This window comes from Neoarthrinium moseri (genome assembly GCF_022829205.1).
Source record: "Neoarthrinium moseri strain CBS 164.80 chromosome Unknown scaffold18_Wmoseri_CBS_16480, whole genome shotgun sequence".
Lineage (NCBI taxonomy): Eukaryota > Fungi > Ascomycota > Sordariomycetes > Amphisphaeriales > Apiosporaceae > Neoarthrinium > Neoarthrinium moseri.
In genome coordinates, this window is record NW_026055132.1 from 108,852 (window position 1) to 126,430 (window position 17,579).

Sequence of the window (17,579 nt, forward strand, 5' to 3'; positions counted from 1 at the left end):
GCTTCCAGCGCGTGTCCGATCCCAACGGCTGCACTTGGCGGTAAACAACCAAGATCGTCAATCGCCAATCGCCAAGCAGCCTTATGGACGGTCTTTAGCGATACGTTCTAGCGGGCCATGTGAGACTTCTGCATGAGACGAGGAGGCCGAGTCAGGGTCGTCTCATCCCGACTCAGATGTCCACGTGCAGTGTAGAATACTTGACAAAAGGTTGCAACCTGCAAGTGTCAAGCAAAGCAACGTCGGATGCTAGATAACTAGGCCACTCCGCTGGGGGTCTGATCAGCCGGGGTACATGCGAGGTACATGTTCTCCAGAACGCGCATTCGCCGATGAGACCTTTCATTCTCTGCGACTATCCAGCATGGAAATGCTGTCAACGACCAATTGCATCCACTAGGATCGGATGCACACTTTACACGGGCTTCCAACAAGTTGCAATCCTCGTTGATCAGACGAGAACTGTCTTGTCGTGATAAACAAATCTCAAGACTTACGAACGCCCAGGCTGTAGTGCTACTATGGTAGTCGCTTTGGGTTGGGTCTCGCTGGTTTGTTCCCCAGTCGCAAAAATGCAAGCCGACGTCACACCTGATGGAGCCCACAATGGATGTCCCCCAAACTTCTCGACTCCAGCAGGCACGTGGAACTTTCGGGCATCAAATAAAATCGATAGATAAACCGATCTTGGGTAATGTGTATAGAGACAACTAAGCGACTAGCGACGGGATGTCTGTATCTAGCTGCATAAGGCCCTCAGGCCGCGTCCTCCCATCCGAATCCCCACACAAGCTACAGAGCGATGCTCCCGTCGTCGTCAATTGCTACTACCTCGTTCTGGAGCGCTTCTCGTGCTGTCGAGACGATGCCCGTTTCCCACAGACAGATGGTGTGGTAGTTCATGAGCACGGCCAAGATTCCCGCCGTGGCCGTTTATTTAGGGGGCACTGACGGGTTCGCCGATGTAAGGCCCGGCTCCGGATGCTCAATGGGACGGAGAATGTGGGGGTCACCAGCCAAAACCGCCGTGATACCGACGCAAACGTAGGTGCGGCTTCCGCAGCCCCGAGTCCGCAAAGCTTATCGGGTAGCTACCTCTATCGGATAGCTACTGTACCGAGATACTATCGACAATTGGTAGTTCTCCTCATTGTCGTGCTCGAGCCCTGTCATTACGAGCAGTCGATCCTGTGGCTTGTCAAATCCTACAACACGCGCAAGTCGCCCCGCTGTTGGCTCTTCCTCAAACTGGTCTGCCGTCTCCGAAGCCCAGCAGCGCCTATTCAATGTTCACGAAAGGTTGAATTGAACAATCTAATACGCACCTGCGGCAACTCCATATCCAGGGACTACGACATTTAAGCGAGTCGATCAATTCCTTGGTTGAAGAGAAAAAGTGAAAACCCAGATGCCCGGCGCCAGCTTTTCCTTACTATGTCTAGTTAATATTTTTGTCATTCTAAAATTAGGGTACGTCAGTCCCGCTAGGGAGCCGCAACCTCGTCATGAGGACGCGCCGTATTCCTCGGTACCGTACCCGAGATCCTGCGTTCCTATTGACGCTTTTCTGGGTTCGAAGTTCACGCATAGCACGCCGCCAAGCTCATATGCCACCGCTTTTGACTCCATGGCTGCGCATCAGCCTCATGCTGCACTTCCCAGCTCGGCGGTATCTCCACAACCCCAAAGCACAACACGTGGCAGATGGCCCCCTGGGTTGGGTAATCCTCAGAAAAGGGTACCAAGGAGTACTGTCTGATGAACTCTGCACCCGCAGGGCCAATGTGCATTGAACTCCTCGAGCACAGCCAGTATTGTGGCACTCGTGGGAGTTCCTGCAAGGGACAAGTACCTACACAGCCTTCAACGAGACAACGTCCAAGTCACACCAGGCCATGAGCTTGTTTGCCGTCACCAAACACGACGAGACTCTCCTGGCTAGCCTCTGGTTAGTATTGATCCATTCGGACCAGAACCCCGTCTAATCCACTTGGCTTCTGAGCAAGAACCCACCAGAGGGAATCAAAACCGTGTCTATGATTTAACCCTCGTAGCAGTGATCAGTTCATGATGCTATTTTAAGGATGAGTGCTGTGAGGAAAAGGCCCTCGGGAACAGTGTCGGGTATCCATTTCATCACACAATGGCCTGGCTAGTTCCATGTGTTCCATTGCTTGTGCGTATAGGAACTTATTCGAGGCGTTTGGTCCCAGCATTACTGCAAAACCCCTGCTTCGCCGTCTATCAGGGTCAAGCAGGTGAGAAGGTCGGATGTCAGACTGAAGTGGAACCTCCGGTCAGCTTGCCAAGCAAGCTGCCGAAACATTTGACAAGAGTCGGAGCTCAAACGGCGGCCAAACGGTGGCACAAAACTGTACATGCGTATTGCAGCCTCACGGGAAATTCAAACAATGTCGTGCTCATATGTACTTGCGGGACTGGCATCCATGCTTCCAGAGACCGGGGAGGCAAGGCCCCGGTGAAGATCATGATGCAAGAGCATAGGTGACTTTCAAATTGAATTTCCTTGTTTGTAGATGAGCTTCCACGGCTCCGTGCTTATCCTTCCCCATATTCGCCAATTCGGCCCCCACGGCGTACAGATCGACCATCCGTAAGTGAGGGGTGCGGGACCTCCGTGTCTCGCGGGACCGTGGGAGCTTACGGCTGTCGAATGCAGATCGCACGCAGAAGCAGTGTTGCACTGCCGTCACCCTCGACTTACTAAGCTGAAACGAGTGATTCTCACCCAAAACCAGGCGACATAAGCAAACTCGGAAAGACATTTTCAGTCATGTTTCGTTCTTACACTCGCCGCCATGGATAGACTACGTCCCGGAGACGTGAGTCCCATGGTGACGACGCTTGATGAATATAGGCAAACTCACGATGTATCACCGCTATCGCCTGCAACGGAGGACGAGCCGCGTACCCCGAGGCGGGGTCGCAGCAGGCGGTGGCGACACATTCCGAACGAGGCTTTCGCAGTATCGCCAGAATCTCCTCCGAAACTTGTAGACCGGACATGGCTAGCAGATGAATCGGACGCACGATCGGCATCGCCAAAATCCCCGGATACCCCAGCTTTCGGCCACCAAGTATGGGACAAGGAGCTCAGTTTTGGGGGCCAACCACATTTTCCTCCGCAGCCGCCTTCACCAGAAGGCCCCCAAGAGGAGAGCCGATTAAGTCTTGATTCTCTGCAAGAAACGACTCCAGACGAAGGCGGAGAAAAGAGCAAGACTCGAAACTACCCGGCGGCGACCCCACCTGGTGCGACACCAACCCCTGCTCATCATGAGAATTGGGACTCTCCTTGGCTCCGCGAGCTCACTCTCATCGCTCTTGCGCTTGCCTTTGCCGTAGTAGCTGTTGCAATATTGGCACTTTACGTGGTGTCGTCAAAGAATATAGGCCTCGGATCTTACATTGATCCCGTCGACTTGGTGTATCTTTGGAAGTTCATTCCAACTTCAGGTATCAACACATCTGTCCTAGCCCATTCATCAGTTTGGCCCTAATATGTCTACTATAGTACTAGCTTCACTTTTGGCAATATGGAACTGCGTTGATATTAACGCAAGGCTGCTTCAGCCTTGGGCAAACCTGCGGGAGGGACCTTCGTCAACGGAGAGGACGATATTCCTCGACTTGGTGTCGCCACCATGGCTGATTACGTGCAAAGCCACCGTTCTAAAGGGCTTTTATGTACCGATGCTTACGATTTCAGGTGTTCTATTGCTCAACATTCTGGTAGGGTCTACTCCTGAAGTATTTCAACTGAGCTAAGTGTTGACTCATACAAAGGTTATCTTGTCAACAAGCCTATTGCAAGTAGAGCCGGAGCTGATGCACGATTACCAACTTCCGTCAATCAGATATGTCGAGGATAGAGTGCAAGTCAAGTTGGGAACTGCAGCAACTCTCATCACACTTCTACTCGCATGTCTTGGTATTTCGGTTGCGGTACTGTATAAGCGACCACAATGCGTCGTTCCGAGAAATCCCCAGAGTATTGGTGGCCTAGCGTTTATTCTGCAGGGTAATCTTGAGTTGAGTCACCACTTCAGATCAAACTATCAGCACCTGCGCTATCATTTACAGCACGAGCGTTTCTCAACAATATCTAATGGTCACACGTTCGCCCTTGTGAGGGAAGGGATGAATCCATCGTACCAACCTGCCAAGGAGATAAGGGAGGGGATCGATACATTACTCTGGTGGCAGCCTCTTGCTCTACGGATCTGGAGCCGAGTACTGGCCATTATGTTTCCTCTGGCTCTGATAGGAGCACTCGAAGGCATACAGCACGTTTCAGATGATGCCGGTGGGATGTCAATCGCGTTCTTCCCCGATGCGGCACATTATGGCGTGACAATAATTCCGGCTATCATAATGTGGGGTACCAGTATGCTTTATTCTTCGATAAACTTTAACACTATACTCATGTCGCCCTATTGCGCTCTTACCAGCGGAGCATCCTCGAGCCGCGGCCTGTTCACTCATAACCTCGGCCGCCTGCCTCTCTTACAAATGTTGTCGTCATTTCGTCGACGACATCTGGCGGCAGGATTCACAAGCGCAGCTACCATGGTCGGGCCGTTCCTGATAATCATAGTCTCCGGTCTCTACACCATCAAGTCCTCCTCTCACACCTCCGAGACGCAGACCGATCAATTAAGTCTGACATACAGCAACACAAAGATCATACAGAACCGCCCTCCGAAGCTGGCTCTACAGGTACTTCTCGGATTCATGGCGCTTTGCAACATCGTTGCGTGGGCGAGCATGCGGACAAGGGGCATATTACCGCATAATCCGAGCTCGATCGCTGGAGCCGCGACGCTTCTGGCTGGTGGTGAGTTATGGAAGGGGGACGACGAACAAAGGAGAGGACTATTCATGCCAAGCGAAGCAGCGTGGCGAAGCGAACGGGAACTGAAGAGACAAGGCTTGTGGGCGGGTGTGGTGTTCGGGCTCGGGTGGTGGCCCGATGGGAGGTTCGGCATTGATGCTGGGGGACCTATCGACGACGGAGGATAAGCATTTTGGGTATGGTTCAGATGCATAAACAAGGCGTATGGAGTATTGGGGCAGTCTATGATAAATTGACACTTTCTACCGAACGAACCTCGGACTATTTGTCTTGCGCGTTGGGAGTCCGGCCCTCCTGGATTCTGGGCATCAACAGGCCATTACGTTAGGTGATTACACTGAATACTACAGCCTGCCTCGTAATTGTCACTCTGGCTGTCTTTGGGTGATTTCCGTCAGGGGTGCCAACCTCATTCGTGGCACGGTTCGAGTATCCCAAGCAACTAATGAGCAGGGCTATTGTCTTACTATGCACACCAACTGATTGTCTCAACCATAACTCCTTCATAGTCAAGTCGTACCCGCCTCTATTTTTAGAACTATGTTCAGTAACGATTGGCCACTAAGGCATGCCACAGTTGACGGACGGGATGGATACTCGTCCCTAGTTAGCGCATCCTTTTGGATACCTTACCCGGTCGTCCTGTGCCGTCCGATCAGATTGACTTAATCGGATCCTTCCCAGTTAGAGATATTGACCACACCGTAACGAACACTTAGTGACTCCACATTAAATATTGGTGCACCGTCAGTGGCGTTTACAAGTATGGCTGAACTTGCGCCTCGGACCACTCCCAGAACTTCTGCGCGATACCTGTGCCACCCTCTCCTTCAGGTCGCGATCCAAGGTCCAAATCCGACCGCATGTCGCTGAAGCGTCCCCAAGGAACAACTAGAAAGGTCATTAGTTACGGAGATGGACTTTTGGTTCATGTTTTACTCACTCCAGCTTCCAGTCTTGTCCAGTGTGACCTGATCTGAGACGCCGGCGAAAAGCTCAGTGTATGCTCCGTACACAGGCGCGTAACAGATCAATGGTTTGAATATTGCTGCCGTCGTGCTATGGTGGCGGCTGAGATCTGAGTCTAGATTGCCTGGGTTCAATGCCTGCAACCACTTAATCACCTGGAGCCGCCGAACCTTTGCGAATGATTAGGGAAGACTTACGACGCTGATCACACCATCCTTCCGGTGTCTTCTGGCGAACTCTGTGCTGTGATACCAGTTACCTGATTTACTGACAGCGTACTTTCCGGCAATCTGCATATAAATGCCGTCGTTCTTTGAGTAGTCTAAGTTGTCTATGTCAAGTCCATTCGTATAGCTCAGACCTTCGGCAGCTGACGAAGACACCCAGACGACGCGCACCGCGTTCTTCGGGGCCGTCTTCGCCGTCTCGACCAGTGCAGGGGTCAGAAGCTTTGTGAACAAGAATGGCCCGACGCAGTTCGTGCCGAGCTGCAGTTCGTACCCCTGTGCCGTCGTGCTGCCGCGGGGTGGAAGCATGACTCCGGCATTGTTTATCAGGACATGGAGCTTCTTTTCCTTTGCGAGGAATGTCTCGGCAGACTTCTTGATCGTAGAAAGGTCACCCAGGTCGAGATGCAGATGTTCCAGCTTCCCAGTGGACGATGGATATGCCTCTTTGATGGAGTTTATCGCTGCCAGGTTCTTCTCCTCGTTCCGCGCGGCGGCCCAGACTGTCGCGTTCTTGGAGTACAGAATCCTCGCCACTTCTTTACCAACACCAGCGTTAGACCCCGTTACGATGTAGACCTAGACGATGTCGCCGTGAGCGTTTGCATGACGTCAATCACTGCCCGCTCAGCTCACCTTGCCGCTGAGATCTGAGATGTCCTGGTCCGTCCAGGCCGGGGCCGGAGGAAACATCTGACTGAGTTTCGATACACGAGACATGGCTCAAGACTGAATGTTATTGGCTACAGTTAGGATTACTGTCGTCGAGGCATTTGTGATTTGGGCGCCAAGTTATCTGCCGGAATGCCTGTGCGCTTTGGCATCATCGCAGCGCCAGGCCGTCGGGGATCACAAAAGCCCGTCCGACCACGTCGGCGCAACTAATGCCCGACCCTACAAGTTTCCGGAGGTCACCTCTGCCCTTGAAGATGCCATGACACGCTGCTGGAAGCATTGATGCCAACCGCCCTGCGTGAACCATACTGAATTAAGTTGAAGCTCAACTGTATACAATTGTGTATGCATACAAAGTATAGGTCATGCACGTCTTTAGGCGGCCCGCTGCACCGGTAACATTTAGTGCTTACGCCTGTGCCGCAAGGGACCAGCAACGCGCATCCTTGGCTCTGTGTGGGCTCAAATGTCCAATCATACACAACAATACTCAGAACCAGGTCTCTTCTAACTGCAAATTAGTAAAGTACTACAAGGAAAGATGAATCAAGTGAGATATTTTATCTTCACAAAATTAAATGTGAGATGAGACAAGTGTCCTGTAGGATTGAAGAAAGCCATGGAAAGAGACATTTCCACTAGTTACACTCTGCCATCAGTAACTAAGGGTGGGTCATCCCTTGATTCTAAGCTACCAGCGGCCTTGGAGTTAGCACATCACTACAATACCCCTCTGGCTGAAGCCCACTTCCAATCTTTAGAGATCAGTCCTAGAGTCGTTCCTCGTAGTCAGCGCCTCAAGGTCTTACTCTAGGTGTATGTAACCACCACAGCTATCTTGCGGAAGCCGGACCTGGATCTTAGAAAGTGGCTTAGTCTCCAGTGAAGCCGAGATGAGTAATGAGAGCTTACATTCTATCCTATCATAACCCAACAACCAGTTTTCCTGCGCTATGCCATAAGACGGCAGTATGACCCGTCAGCGACACTGCCTATTCAATGCGGGCACGATCGCAAGCATCGATTGGCTGTAGGCCCTGTCTACTCCCCAAATGCGGCCGCGATCAAATCTCGTGTTATACCAGTAGTCTGCCCGTATTGATCCTTCAACCAAAGGATACCAGCGTCACGTTGCATGATCGGCAAGTGCTTAGTTCATCGCATTCCACCCGTGAATGGAATATATAAGACTTCTTGCACGTCTTTGCCCTAGCTGCTGAGAACCACTATGCGCTCGCTTCAACACCAAGAAACCGGCACATAAACGACTCCTAAGCAAAACATTCCGCTGACGGCAGATACCATTCTTGCAATCACCAAAAGTCTCACCAGCTTGAATCATGATGCGCGCCTTCATCCTGATCGCCGTTGCTGCAGCTGCAGTTTCTGCTACCCCGATGCAGGAACGGGCGGATGGTGACTGGCAGGTCACGCGCTTCGCCGCATACGTAGCCGCGCATTCCATTGTCCAGCAGTAGGTATCTCACAAGAGCCAGTGTACCAGCTACCAGTAAGCTGACGTGTGTCAACTTGCCAGTATCACGTTCTCCGTCACCGTACCAGGCATCGACGCGCCCATCCCCTGCAGCAACGCAACCGGAGCGGCCATCTCGTCTTCGCCGTTCCTACTACCCGTCCAGGGCGGCACGTGCAGCAACCAGGATTTCAGCTTCAACTTCCGCCAGGTTGAGAACGCTGCCATCGAGCTCGAAGTCAAGAGAGAGGCCGGGCCCACGGCAACCTACAACAGCCCGTCCGACGTTGTGCAATACGTCACGACTGGCTCAACCCCACTGGACACTGGTATCGCTTATGTGGGAGCTCAGGACTTTGGCTTGCGCATTCCTAAATAGTCGCACGAGGTATGGCATCTTCGTTAAGAGAGAGTGTCTGATTACTGCTGTCTGATTACTGTTGGTGCACGGATGTAGTACTCTTCAGTTGATGAGCTAGTGGATACTTGTTGGGCGGCAGAGATGATAGAGCTAATTGGTTCGCTGCCATTACATCGCGAGAGTGCCTTAAGAGCTCTCAATTTTTTATTTGCCACACTCTAGAGCTTGTCACCTATTTGCATTCCACCTTATTTGTATCAGTGAGAAACACATTTCAACTATTTTTCCATTTTTTTCTATTTCGGTTGTATAGATATGGGTCGACCACATCTCTGGCATCTGAACGTTCCAACTGACAAGTCGAACCCCACAAAGCCTTTCGGAGTTATTGTAGCGTACAGACTCTATCCCACCATGCGCCAGGTGTATGCACACAGTGAGTTACTAATGATTGTGGCTGTCCTAAGCATGTAGCATCTTGGTACATGTTCAGTGTGCACAGCTACCCCAAGGCGGCTGTTTGACCGCGCCTCGCCATCTTATAGGCTGGGAGGGCTGCAGTCTAGTCATCGAGGCCCAAAACCACTGCGGCTGCGGTCTGCGAGGCAATTATAATCAGCGTCTTAGTAGATCTGTTGGTCGCTGTAGGCCCGTACGCTCTCCAGGTATGATCGGACTTGGCTCTGGTCCTTGCACACTGTACACTGGTCAGCGGGGTAAAATGTTCAATTGGACCACGTCTCGGCTTACCATGCTTAGCATCCCATCCGTCCGAGCCCGAGTTGTCCTTGGGGAATGTGGTGGCATGGCCCTCGAGGGCGGTATCAGCAGCGCACAAGATGGCTTGGCGCATGTAGCTGAAGCAGTGGATCATGTGCCAGTGGTGGTCTTCGGGAATCTCGTGGCCGGACGAGAGACCGGAGTAGGTCTGGACGATCGCCCAGAGGCAGTGCAGCTGGTGGGTCATGGAAGTGGTGAAGACTGTCATCTCCTTGCCCTCATCGTCAAATCCCCATTCAATCGGCTTGGGAAGGTCGTGGTACTTCTCCGGCTCCTTCACCCACTGAAAGCCCATGCCAACTGCCGACTCTGTTAGCATCGTGTGACCGAGATACAATAGGGCATTACTCACGAGGCATAAGCTTATTCCACCTGTCCAGGACTTCAGGCTTGAAGAACTCGGACGTGTTGTATGGCGCGTAATCCTCATCGTTGACGAACGTGGTGATCTGCTGGGAAACTGGTGGCGAGTTAGCAGAGCACCAGCGACGACGGGGGCTGCTTCCGTCCTTGAGGAACACTAACATTTGGGACCAACACCTGTCATATCTCCGAGGAAATCGTAATCAGTCGGGTTCACCGGTTTCTCCCTTAAATATGACCGCACAACGAATCCAAGTATGATGAGCAGTAAGGTTGTGTCGATGAGCCACCTGAAGGAGTTCAGGACGCCACATATCCTGCTTGTCCTCGACCTCCTGGTCGGTCTCTGTAGGTCTACATCGTGCCACACCTTGCCTTCTCCATCCATCAACGACTCGACTTCCGTGCTCGATCTGTCATCGCGGTCGTCTAAGGCCATGTTCTCATACTTGTGCTGTTGCGACCCCATCTTCAAATGCTGGCTCTGTGATGGAGGTAAGGACTGCTGAGGTCAATATCAACGCTGTCGACTCCTGCGACGGCGTGATATCTAAATATTATCTTGGGTATAAATGATTGTATGAGACGGAAAGACAAGACAGAACGTAGCCTGTATAGAGAGTGCACCGCGGTCCCATCTTATTGCTTCCGCGGCCGCAGCGGCTGGGACGGTAAAAACATCCCATATCTCGCGCACGCTGTTGCAAGGTTGCCGATTCGAGGATGGTGAAGTTGCAGCTGCAGGCGTCTGAGGCGAGATCTGAGACTTGGCGGCTCGAGATGCGCTTTGCGGGGGTGCAGCCAAAACGTGCAACTGACAGGGGTCAGGGTCGAGATGTTTCAGCGGCTGATGTGCATCTGGATCATCGTTGATGTGAGCTTGGCGGACGTGTCCGGGCTCAACACTTCACCAGAGTATATCTCAATCGACAATGCTGCGCATCATTTCGCCTTATTAGACTGGGCATTTGGATTTGGAAAGACTAGAAAGACAAGTGCATCCGCAGTCCACATCGGCCTCGAGCCACGATGCTACCGGCACTCCAGGACGAGACGGAGCCGCATACGGGACAAGCCCCACTTGGGGGTTTTCAGTCGGGTTTCAAGTTGCCAAGCATTTGCTTCAAAGCAACTTCAGACGACCCTCGAACATGTTGACGGCAGGCGAGCCAATTGATCGTTAGCACTTGTCGATCAGAGCCGCTGATCAAAAGCAGCCCGACAGAAATAGAGCAGCCGCATTGCCCAGGCATACCCATCAACCCATTGCCACCATCAAGCGTAACCTACCAGGCGTCGATTCTCGGTTCGTATCTTGGGAATCGCTTACTTCGGCCTGCACAATTCTTGCAGGAAGTCCCACAGGGTTTCTAGAACAGACTTATGTCGCCTGTTATACCTTTAAACCCAGACAAGCTACTACAGGTTAATAACACGGACCAGCTCCCATACAGAGAAGCCAAAAGCACTGACCAGTACTTATTTGTACAGGAAGGCCGGTAATAGCGAGGGAATGGAGACCCTTTGAGAGATAGCGAGAAGTTCTCTTCCTTTGATTGGACGCTTTGTGGTACTTGATCCGTGTCAACGCATAGTAGTTTTCTCAATTTCAACGGTATACTCGTCGTACTTAGCACCTTATCTCGCTGCTCACCGGTTGTTTTCTCTGAGCAATTGACGCAGCAAGGCTCATAAACGAGTCAAGTACTTTATGCACGTGGTCTAGATAGGCATCGTGACCTATCGTATTAGGGCAAGAAGCTATGCGCACTGGTAAGTTCACCCATTGACTCGGTCCGCTGAGCAATCGAACCCCACATCTAACGACCTGTTCATCTAAAGGAGTTGCAAGAAATATAATTTGACTTATGTTCTGTCGACGATTAGCCACAGAGAATGGTTGAGTTCAATTGTGACACATTGATGTCAGAAGCCCATATCCAGGATGCAGTGGTCTCTTGCAATGTACACATGCCGGCTCGCTTGTCTGCCTACTTTCGTATTAATTACGCGGGAAACATGCTATGTTATCAGACCCCTAGCTCAGTCAAGGCCATCTCGGCAGTCTTACGCCAGTCTCGCGCAGCGTCAGCCTTTTGGCCCCTTGGGCAAACCTCAACAACAGCCCGAACGAAATTCAAGATCGTCGAGATTGCTTTGTGAGGCATCTCTTTCTTGACCTCAAAGTCGGACAACAAGTCTGGCCAGTGGGCCTTGCAGAGCTTAGTAAACACACCATACATCCTACTCTGCTCCGTCATGGACTCTGGTGTTTGCTTGGCATTCCAGAGAAATCCGCTGCCAGGGCTCCACAGCGGCAACGGTAATACTTCTGAAAATTCCCAGTCAAGCACTGCTTGAACGGTGGCCGTTTCGGGATCGCACATTATATTCCCAAAATGCAGATCTCGTTGGGTAAGAATGTACCTGGTATCGTTCAAAGTGGCAGCGTGTTGATCGAGGTAAATGAGAAACGCGTAGAGTCGAGGGATCAAGTCCCGCATCCACTCAAGAGAGTCATGTTTTTCCATGTTTCGGATATACTGGTCAATATGCCCTCTGACGTAGGCTGTATATGAGGTGTACGGCCCGCCGACGTTGAGGGAATCCACGGATTCGTTGCCAGGCCAGTATCGCGCCAGCTCTGGGCCTTGCCAGAAAGTCTCTGCTACGACTCGACCTGGTACAGGCACACCTCTCTGGTTGAGTTGAAGGCCGCCACAGTGGTCCCACTCGCGACAGCGAAGTTCCATCAGGTACCCTGCAAGCTGACGGACGAGCGACTCCTTCTTCCAGTCTTCAAGGCCATCGTAAATACTGTCAACACTGACCCCGTCGACCTTCTCTAGGAGAGTGAACTCGTGTCCGATAGCATTATTCTCTGTTGCATCAAAGCGGACAACAGCTGGTATTGGAATCTTCGTGTATGCCCTCACCCAAACCATGGTAGCAACCTCATTGAGAGTCTTGATCCTGGGAAGATGCTTTCCTGATATTCTTAGAACGAGCGAGCGTGGGTTGCGCACCTTCCAAGCGAAGGAGGCGGCTGAATCTCCTGCGCCAAGCGCATTAGGCTGCAGGATGTCTTCTATGTCTTCAGCAAACTTGATGTTGTAAATGATATGATATGCTGCAGTAGTATTGAGTAGCTGGATAGTCGTTGGCTCGGGCAACCCGAGGCCGGAGAGCAGCTGTGTAATAGAACTTTCTTCCAAGACTGCAGGGAGATAGAGCGTCGGGTCAGCCATGCTTCGGACCCTGCGTATCAGATATCTGATGATAGAACGTAAGGGTGGTGGGTTTGCAATTGTCGTGTAACGGACAGTGTGTGGCGCTTGATGGGTCTGTTGTGGGCGATAGGCTTCGTATGAAATTGCCGAAACCTGACTGTTGGTCGGGGGCTGCTTGCTGGAGTATATACCAAAGCCCTTCACTCCAGATTACTTCTTGTAGCTCGGTCCAGAGTGACGCCTACCCTGGAAGGCGCGGAGTCTTGCCTGAAGCCGAGAGAACCAGCGCATTTCCTGGTGATAGAATCTCCAGTTTCCGGTCTCTCGAACTCTGAGTCGAGGACTCTGGATGGATTGTGAGTGTTGAATGCGGCTCTTTGGATTGACGTTGAGATAAGACGTCGATCGAAAAACACCTGCCGTAATTGGTGTGCGATGCGAACACCCTGGCATTAGTCCCGGCAGCCAGCGCCGGTGGCTTCACGGACACGCGATGAATTCTCCGTATAATTCTCCGTCCGAAAGCATATACATATCTTGGCCCGGGAACGACTCCAGAAAAGGTAGGTTCCCAAAATTCTCCGGGTATGGCTTTTTATCAGAGCCCCTCATCAGCTATATAAAGCACACAACCCGCAAACGTATCAGATCGAGTCAGGCGAGTAGACAGCTCAGCTAACTTAAGCTTTCTAGTGGATCTACCCAATCGCGCTACAATAAGCGCGATCGCCCACACTGCTGGTTCTTTGCCATGCACACAGCTCGCTCCATGAAGATGCTAGCACGTAATGTGGACTTTCAACATTATTGTATTTCTTAGCTATCAGGTCACACGCCGGAGATGGTTCCCCTACTACGCGCTTGCAGTCGCCGTTGCTGTGGCTGACGCTGTCGCTGAAGTCGTGGTGCCACCGCCACTGCCGCCGCCGCCGCTGCCTACCACCACCGCCTGCACTACTTGGCCGAGGGAATTGGTGACAATGTTGACCAGTGAATTAAGTGGCTCATATAGATACGTCTTTTGAATCAGTCCGCCATCCAGTATGCTTTGCGCTCCGGTATAGGTCATGTTCTGGTGCACGGGTTAGCAACGAGGCCTCTTTCGTAGAGAGAGTAATGCAAGGGGCAATACTAACCTGCTGGTAGTTACCAATGATGGAGCTCAGAATACCTCCGGCAGCGCCCGTTACTTCCTGGACAATGTTGCCCAGGTTGTCGATCAAGAAGTTGATCTTGCTGTCGCCGTTGACAATGGAACCAAGCAGTCCATCAACGGCGCCAATGACGTCGCCCACCACGTTATCCACCGTGTTGAGGATGTTGATCAAGAGGGGGTTCAGGTCCAGGGAAGCCAGAGTGCGGTTGACAATGTCGACCAGGTTTCCCAGGCGGATGATCAGCTCAAGCTCAGCATCCACGTCCGCAATGGTGATGTTGACCTTCTTGATTCCCACCTGGATACCAGCATTCACCTCGACCAGGCCTGCGACCTGGGCGGCCAAGTTGATCTCGGCTTGGAGATTATCAACATCGAGCTCGATCTTCTCAACCGAGAGCTCGGGCACCCTCAGCAACACATCGGGAGGGTTGCTGCTCGAGGATGTGGGGGACGACGCATCTCCGCTGGTGCTTCCGCCGACAGAGGTGGCCACAGTAGTCGACGCATCTGTGCCAGATGAGCCCGCCGCAGACGTTGTGCTATCCGAAGGCGAAGCTACGGCAGACGTTGCTGTATCCGTGGCCGCTGCCGTCGTGCTAACGGCTGTGCTGCCATCTGTAGATGATGCTGTCTGCGCCACCACGAAGGCCGCCAGCAGACATGCCCAAAGGAACGAGAGGAGGAAGCGATGCTGCATGTTGACTAAAGAACGTGTGGGCGAAGGAGCGACAGCGCACGATGGACCGTACAGCACCAACCGTCTACGGGCGTGGAGATGACATATAAACTGACCTCGTCTGCAAGAACTTGGCTGACATCCCTGACAAGCAAAGTCCCGCTCCCCTCCGTCATTTAGAAATCGCGATTCGCATATGGGATGGCGGCAGTGCTCTCGGTGCTTTGGTACCGTTTGGCCGCGGCAGGTTCATCGATATGCTTGCTTTCACCGCCAAGACGCTGCCCTGGGGCCAGCAAGCAAGAGATTCCACGTCATGGGGAGATTGCGCATAATGTAAGAGCGCTGGTAGCTCCGTGGCTTGCAGCTCGGGCAACCCTGTCGACCCGAATTCAACCACTCGGGATTATATAGTCCCCTGTCTCATGCGGAGCTGGTCACAAAACGAGCCTAAGTCCACCAGAGTCTAGGCCCAGCTCTATGGCTAGTACCCGCAGTCAGCCTATTCACAACAGGAATCAACGGTCGAAAACCTTGTTTTGAGGACCCAAGAAAGCTCATGCTAATTCTACGGCCGGCAGTGAGGATGCCGTCGAGTTGCTGTGGAGGATTTGCAGCCGATCGAGCCCCCTCGATTGCGATGCGAGGTTGACGCAACGTCCTGGTCCATCCTTTTTAGATGCAGAGTTCCCCTCATGCGCCCTCTTCAGCCTCCAGTGATCTTGTAAGGTCTACTACAGCACCTCATCCAGACGCCCATCATGAGTCCACTCTTTTCAAAGGCAATTGCCTTCACACTCTTGTCACTCTTTTCGATCGTGGTGGCGCAGAACGATGGCTACATCGGATATCAGTTGAGCCAGCGTGGCGATCCAGATGCCACACTCTACGAGACCGAAGGTACAATCGCCGGCGTGAGGCTCCCCGAGGAGCCTGATGTCTATCTGAATGCGTCAGTCCACGTCGGACTGATCAGTGTTGAGGTGGACAACATCACGGCCAAAGTCAACCTGGACGCAAAGGTGTTAAATCTGCTGCATTTCACCGCCGGCGTCGACGCCTCCATTGATCGCGTCAAACTGACGATCGAAAACGTCAATGCAAAGGTCTACTTGGAGGCCCGGTTAGGGAACGTGGTGGCCATGGTGGACGATGTACTTTCGTCCATCGACCTCAACCCCATCGTTGCCACCCTCGGCAATGTGGTGGGCGATGTGGTCGGCAACGTCACGGATACCCTAGGGGGCGGCTCTTCTAGCTCCAGCGCCACTTCGGCGGCCCCAAGCTCAACGGCCGCTGCCCAAAAGCGGTCGCTAGATGCCCTCGACTATAACATGCAGCACGGCATCCTTTACTCGATCAACAACTACGCGGGAGACACGCACACCAACCGGGTTCTGGGCCAGAACGGCACCATCTGGGATGTCTCGTTGGATAACGACGGCAATGAGCAAGGGCGCAGAAGCGTCGGATCCTACAATCGCGACATGACCTACACCGGGCACAACAGGACCACCATTCTGAACGGTGTCACTGAGTACGAGCTCGGCTACAGGTACACGCCGTATGTTGGGCTGGACATCTACGCATACATTTTCATGACCCCGGCCGGAAATGTAGTGAAGACCAAGATCGTGTCGGAAGCGGAGGCTGGTGGAACAAGCACCATCAGCGACGACGCGGAACAATGACCGATGAAAGGCGTGTGGCCAGCGCGACTGTAGTTGAACAGATTAATACCCACGATATCCACAATACCCACACCGGGAGCGTCCCACCAGGAGACGCTCCTTTCCTCCTTTCGCTGAAACAAAAGTGACATCATGATAGGGGCGAGGAATCCGATGCACGAAGAGAATCCTTCCATAATAACCCCAATACGTGCCAAGCTAACCCGAGAGCATCTGCCACTCGGATCTTCACAATACTTCCCCTTCGACGACGTACCAGAGTTTCGAGCCACGTCAATTTAAGGAAAGGCCGAACAAGCCGAGCTCAGACCTCCCGTCAACCATTGGATGTGACCTCAGGGGAGAACCCGCCGGGGCCGGGGGGCTTGCTGCCCCAGGGCCCCACAGGGCTAGTCGCGTAATTCACCGATCACACCCCGCGAGTCCCAGCGACGGGGGTAGGTCGCATCCAGCTCCTCTAATGTCGGACAAGTTCCTCCGCGCGCAAACTCCTCAGCCTTGGAGCCCGGTCTGGAGCCGAGTGTGGCCCGCTCAATCGGTAACGCCTGGGAAATTGCCCTGTGTCTCTCTCTGCACATATGTAGGCAGTGCTCCCCCTCCGCGCTGGCGGCATGGGAAAGTAAGGTTGACCACTTTTGCCGACATGGCCACTGGGTAGCCACTGTACCTGCCTAGGTATCTGTCAGCAGTTGCGGCGCAATCAAGCGAACCCCATGGTGATGTGATATAGGCATGTAGGCGTCTGAAGACAGAAAGCGGTCCGCATGATGTTGCAAACAACAGTCACTGGCACTCCCGTTTGCGGCACAAGCGGCATGTAGAGAGCGTGTACAAGGCAGGAAAGCCACCAATTTCCGCAACGTCCCAGGATTTGGAAAGCCGACAACACACATAGACACACACACACACACACAAACGCAAGCCAGGTGCCAGCAAGGGAGGGGGGTTGCTGGGTTGCAGTACCAACTCTGGTCTCGGTCGCGATTTGGCGATCCCTTGCTCCGCCTTTCGAGGCTGCACGCTGCAACCTTGCCAGGGGGGCACCGGTTTTGGAGAAACTGGTGTCAAAATGCCATGTTGCCTGCCATCCGATCGACC

General features: G+C 52.8%; 7 protein-coding genes across 7 annotated transcripts; 3 read left to right on the plus strand and 4 right to left on the minus strand.

The window, feature by feature from the left end:
- Positions 1 to 2,819: 2,819 nt before the first annotated feature.
- JN550_005641 (uncharacterized protein) lies at positions 2,820 to 5,043 on the plus strand (the record flags this gene model as incomplete). The annotated part of the gene is made up of 3 exons (XM_049317290.1): positions 2,820 to 3,477; positions 3,536 to 3,753; positions 3,808 to 5,043. 3 exons carry the CDS (start codon positions 2,820 to 2,822, stop codon positions 5,041 to 5,043), a joined length of 2,112 nt encoding a protein of 703 aa, XP_049172263.1.
- A 590-nt stretch (positions 5,044 to 5,633) lies between these two features.
- On the minus strand, positions 5,634 to 6,792 carry JN550_005642 (uncharacterized protein; the record flags this gene model as incomplete). Its single annotated transcript, XM_049317291.1, has 4 exons — positions 5,634 to 5,767; positions 5,820 to 5,982; positions 6,043 to 6,651; positions 6,709 to 6,792. 4 exons carry the CDS (start codon positions 6,790 to 6,792, stop codon positions 5,634 to 5,636), a joined length of 990 nt encoding a protein of 329 aa, XP_049172264.1.
- Positions 6,793 to 8,090: 1,298 nt separating this feature from the next.
- Positions 8,091 to 8,600, plus strand: JN550_005643 (uncharacterized protein; the record flags this gene model as incomplete). Its single annotated transcript, XM_049317293.1, has 2 exons — positions 8,091 to 8,221; positions 8,285 to 8,600. 2 exons carry the CDS (start codon positions 8,091 to 8,093, stop codon positions 8,598 to 8,600), a joined length of 447 nt encoding a protein of 148 aa, XP_049172265.1.
- Positions 8,601 to 9,205: 605 nt separating this feature from the next.
- Positions 9,206 to 10,194, minus strand: JN550_005644 (uncharacterized protein; the record flags this gene model as incomplete). Its single annotated transcript, XM_049317294.1, has 4 exons — positions 9,206 to 9,279; positions 9,333 to 9,662; positions 9,715 to 9,822; positions 9,888 to 10,194. The coding sequence occupies 4 exons, from the start codon at positions 10,192 to 10,194 to the stop codon at positions 9,206 to 9,208; spliced, it is 819 nt and encodes a 272-aa protein (XP_049172266.1).
- Positions 10,195 to 11,755: 1,561 nt separating this feature from the next.
- Positions 11,756 to 12,973, minus strand: JN550_005645 (uncharacterized protein; the record flags this gene model as incomplete). The annotated part of the gene is made up of 1 exon (XM_049317295.1): positions 11,756 to 12,973. The coding sequence occupies one exon, from the start codon at positions 12,971 to 12,973 to the stop codon at positions 11,756 to 11,758; it is 1,218 nt and encodes a 405-aa protein (XP_049172267.1).
- Positions 12,974 to 13,808: 835 nt separating this feature from the next.
- On the minus strand, positions 13,809 to 14,811 carry JN550_005646 (uncharacterized protein; the record flags this gene model as incomplete). The annotated part of the gene is made up of 2 exons (XM_049317296.1): positions 13,809 to 14,027; positions 14,092 to 14,811. 2 exons carry the CDS (start codon positions 14,809 to 14,811, stop codon positions 13,809 to 13,811), a joined length of 939 nt encoding a protein of 312 aa, XP_049172268.1.
- A 740-nt stretch (positions 14,812 to 15,551) lies between these two features.
- Positions 15,552 to 16,481, plus strand: JN550_005647 (uncharacterized protein; the record flags this gene model as incomplete). The annotated part of the gene is made up of 1 exon (XM_049317297.1): positions 15,552 to 16,481. One exon carries the CDS (start codon positions 15,552 to 15,554, stop codon positions 16,479 to 16,481), a length of 930 nt encoding a protein of 309 aa, XP_049172269.1.
- Positions 16,482 to 17,579: the final 1,098 nt, after the last annotated feature.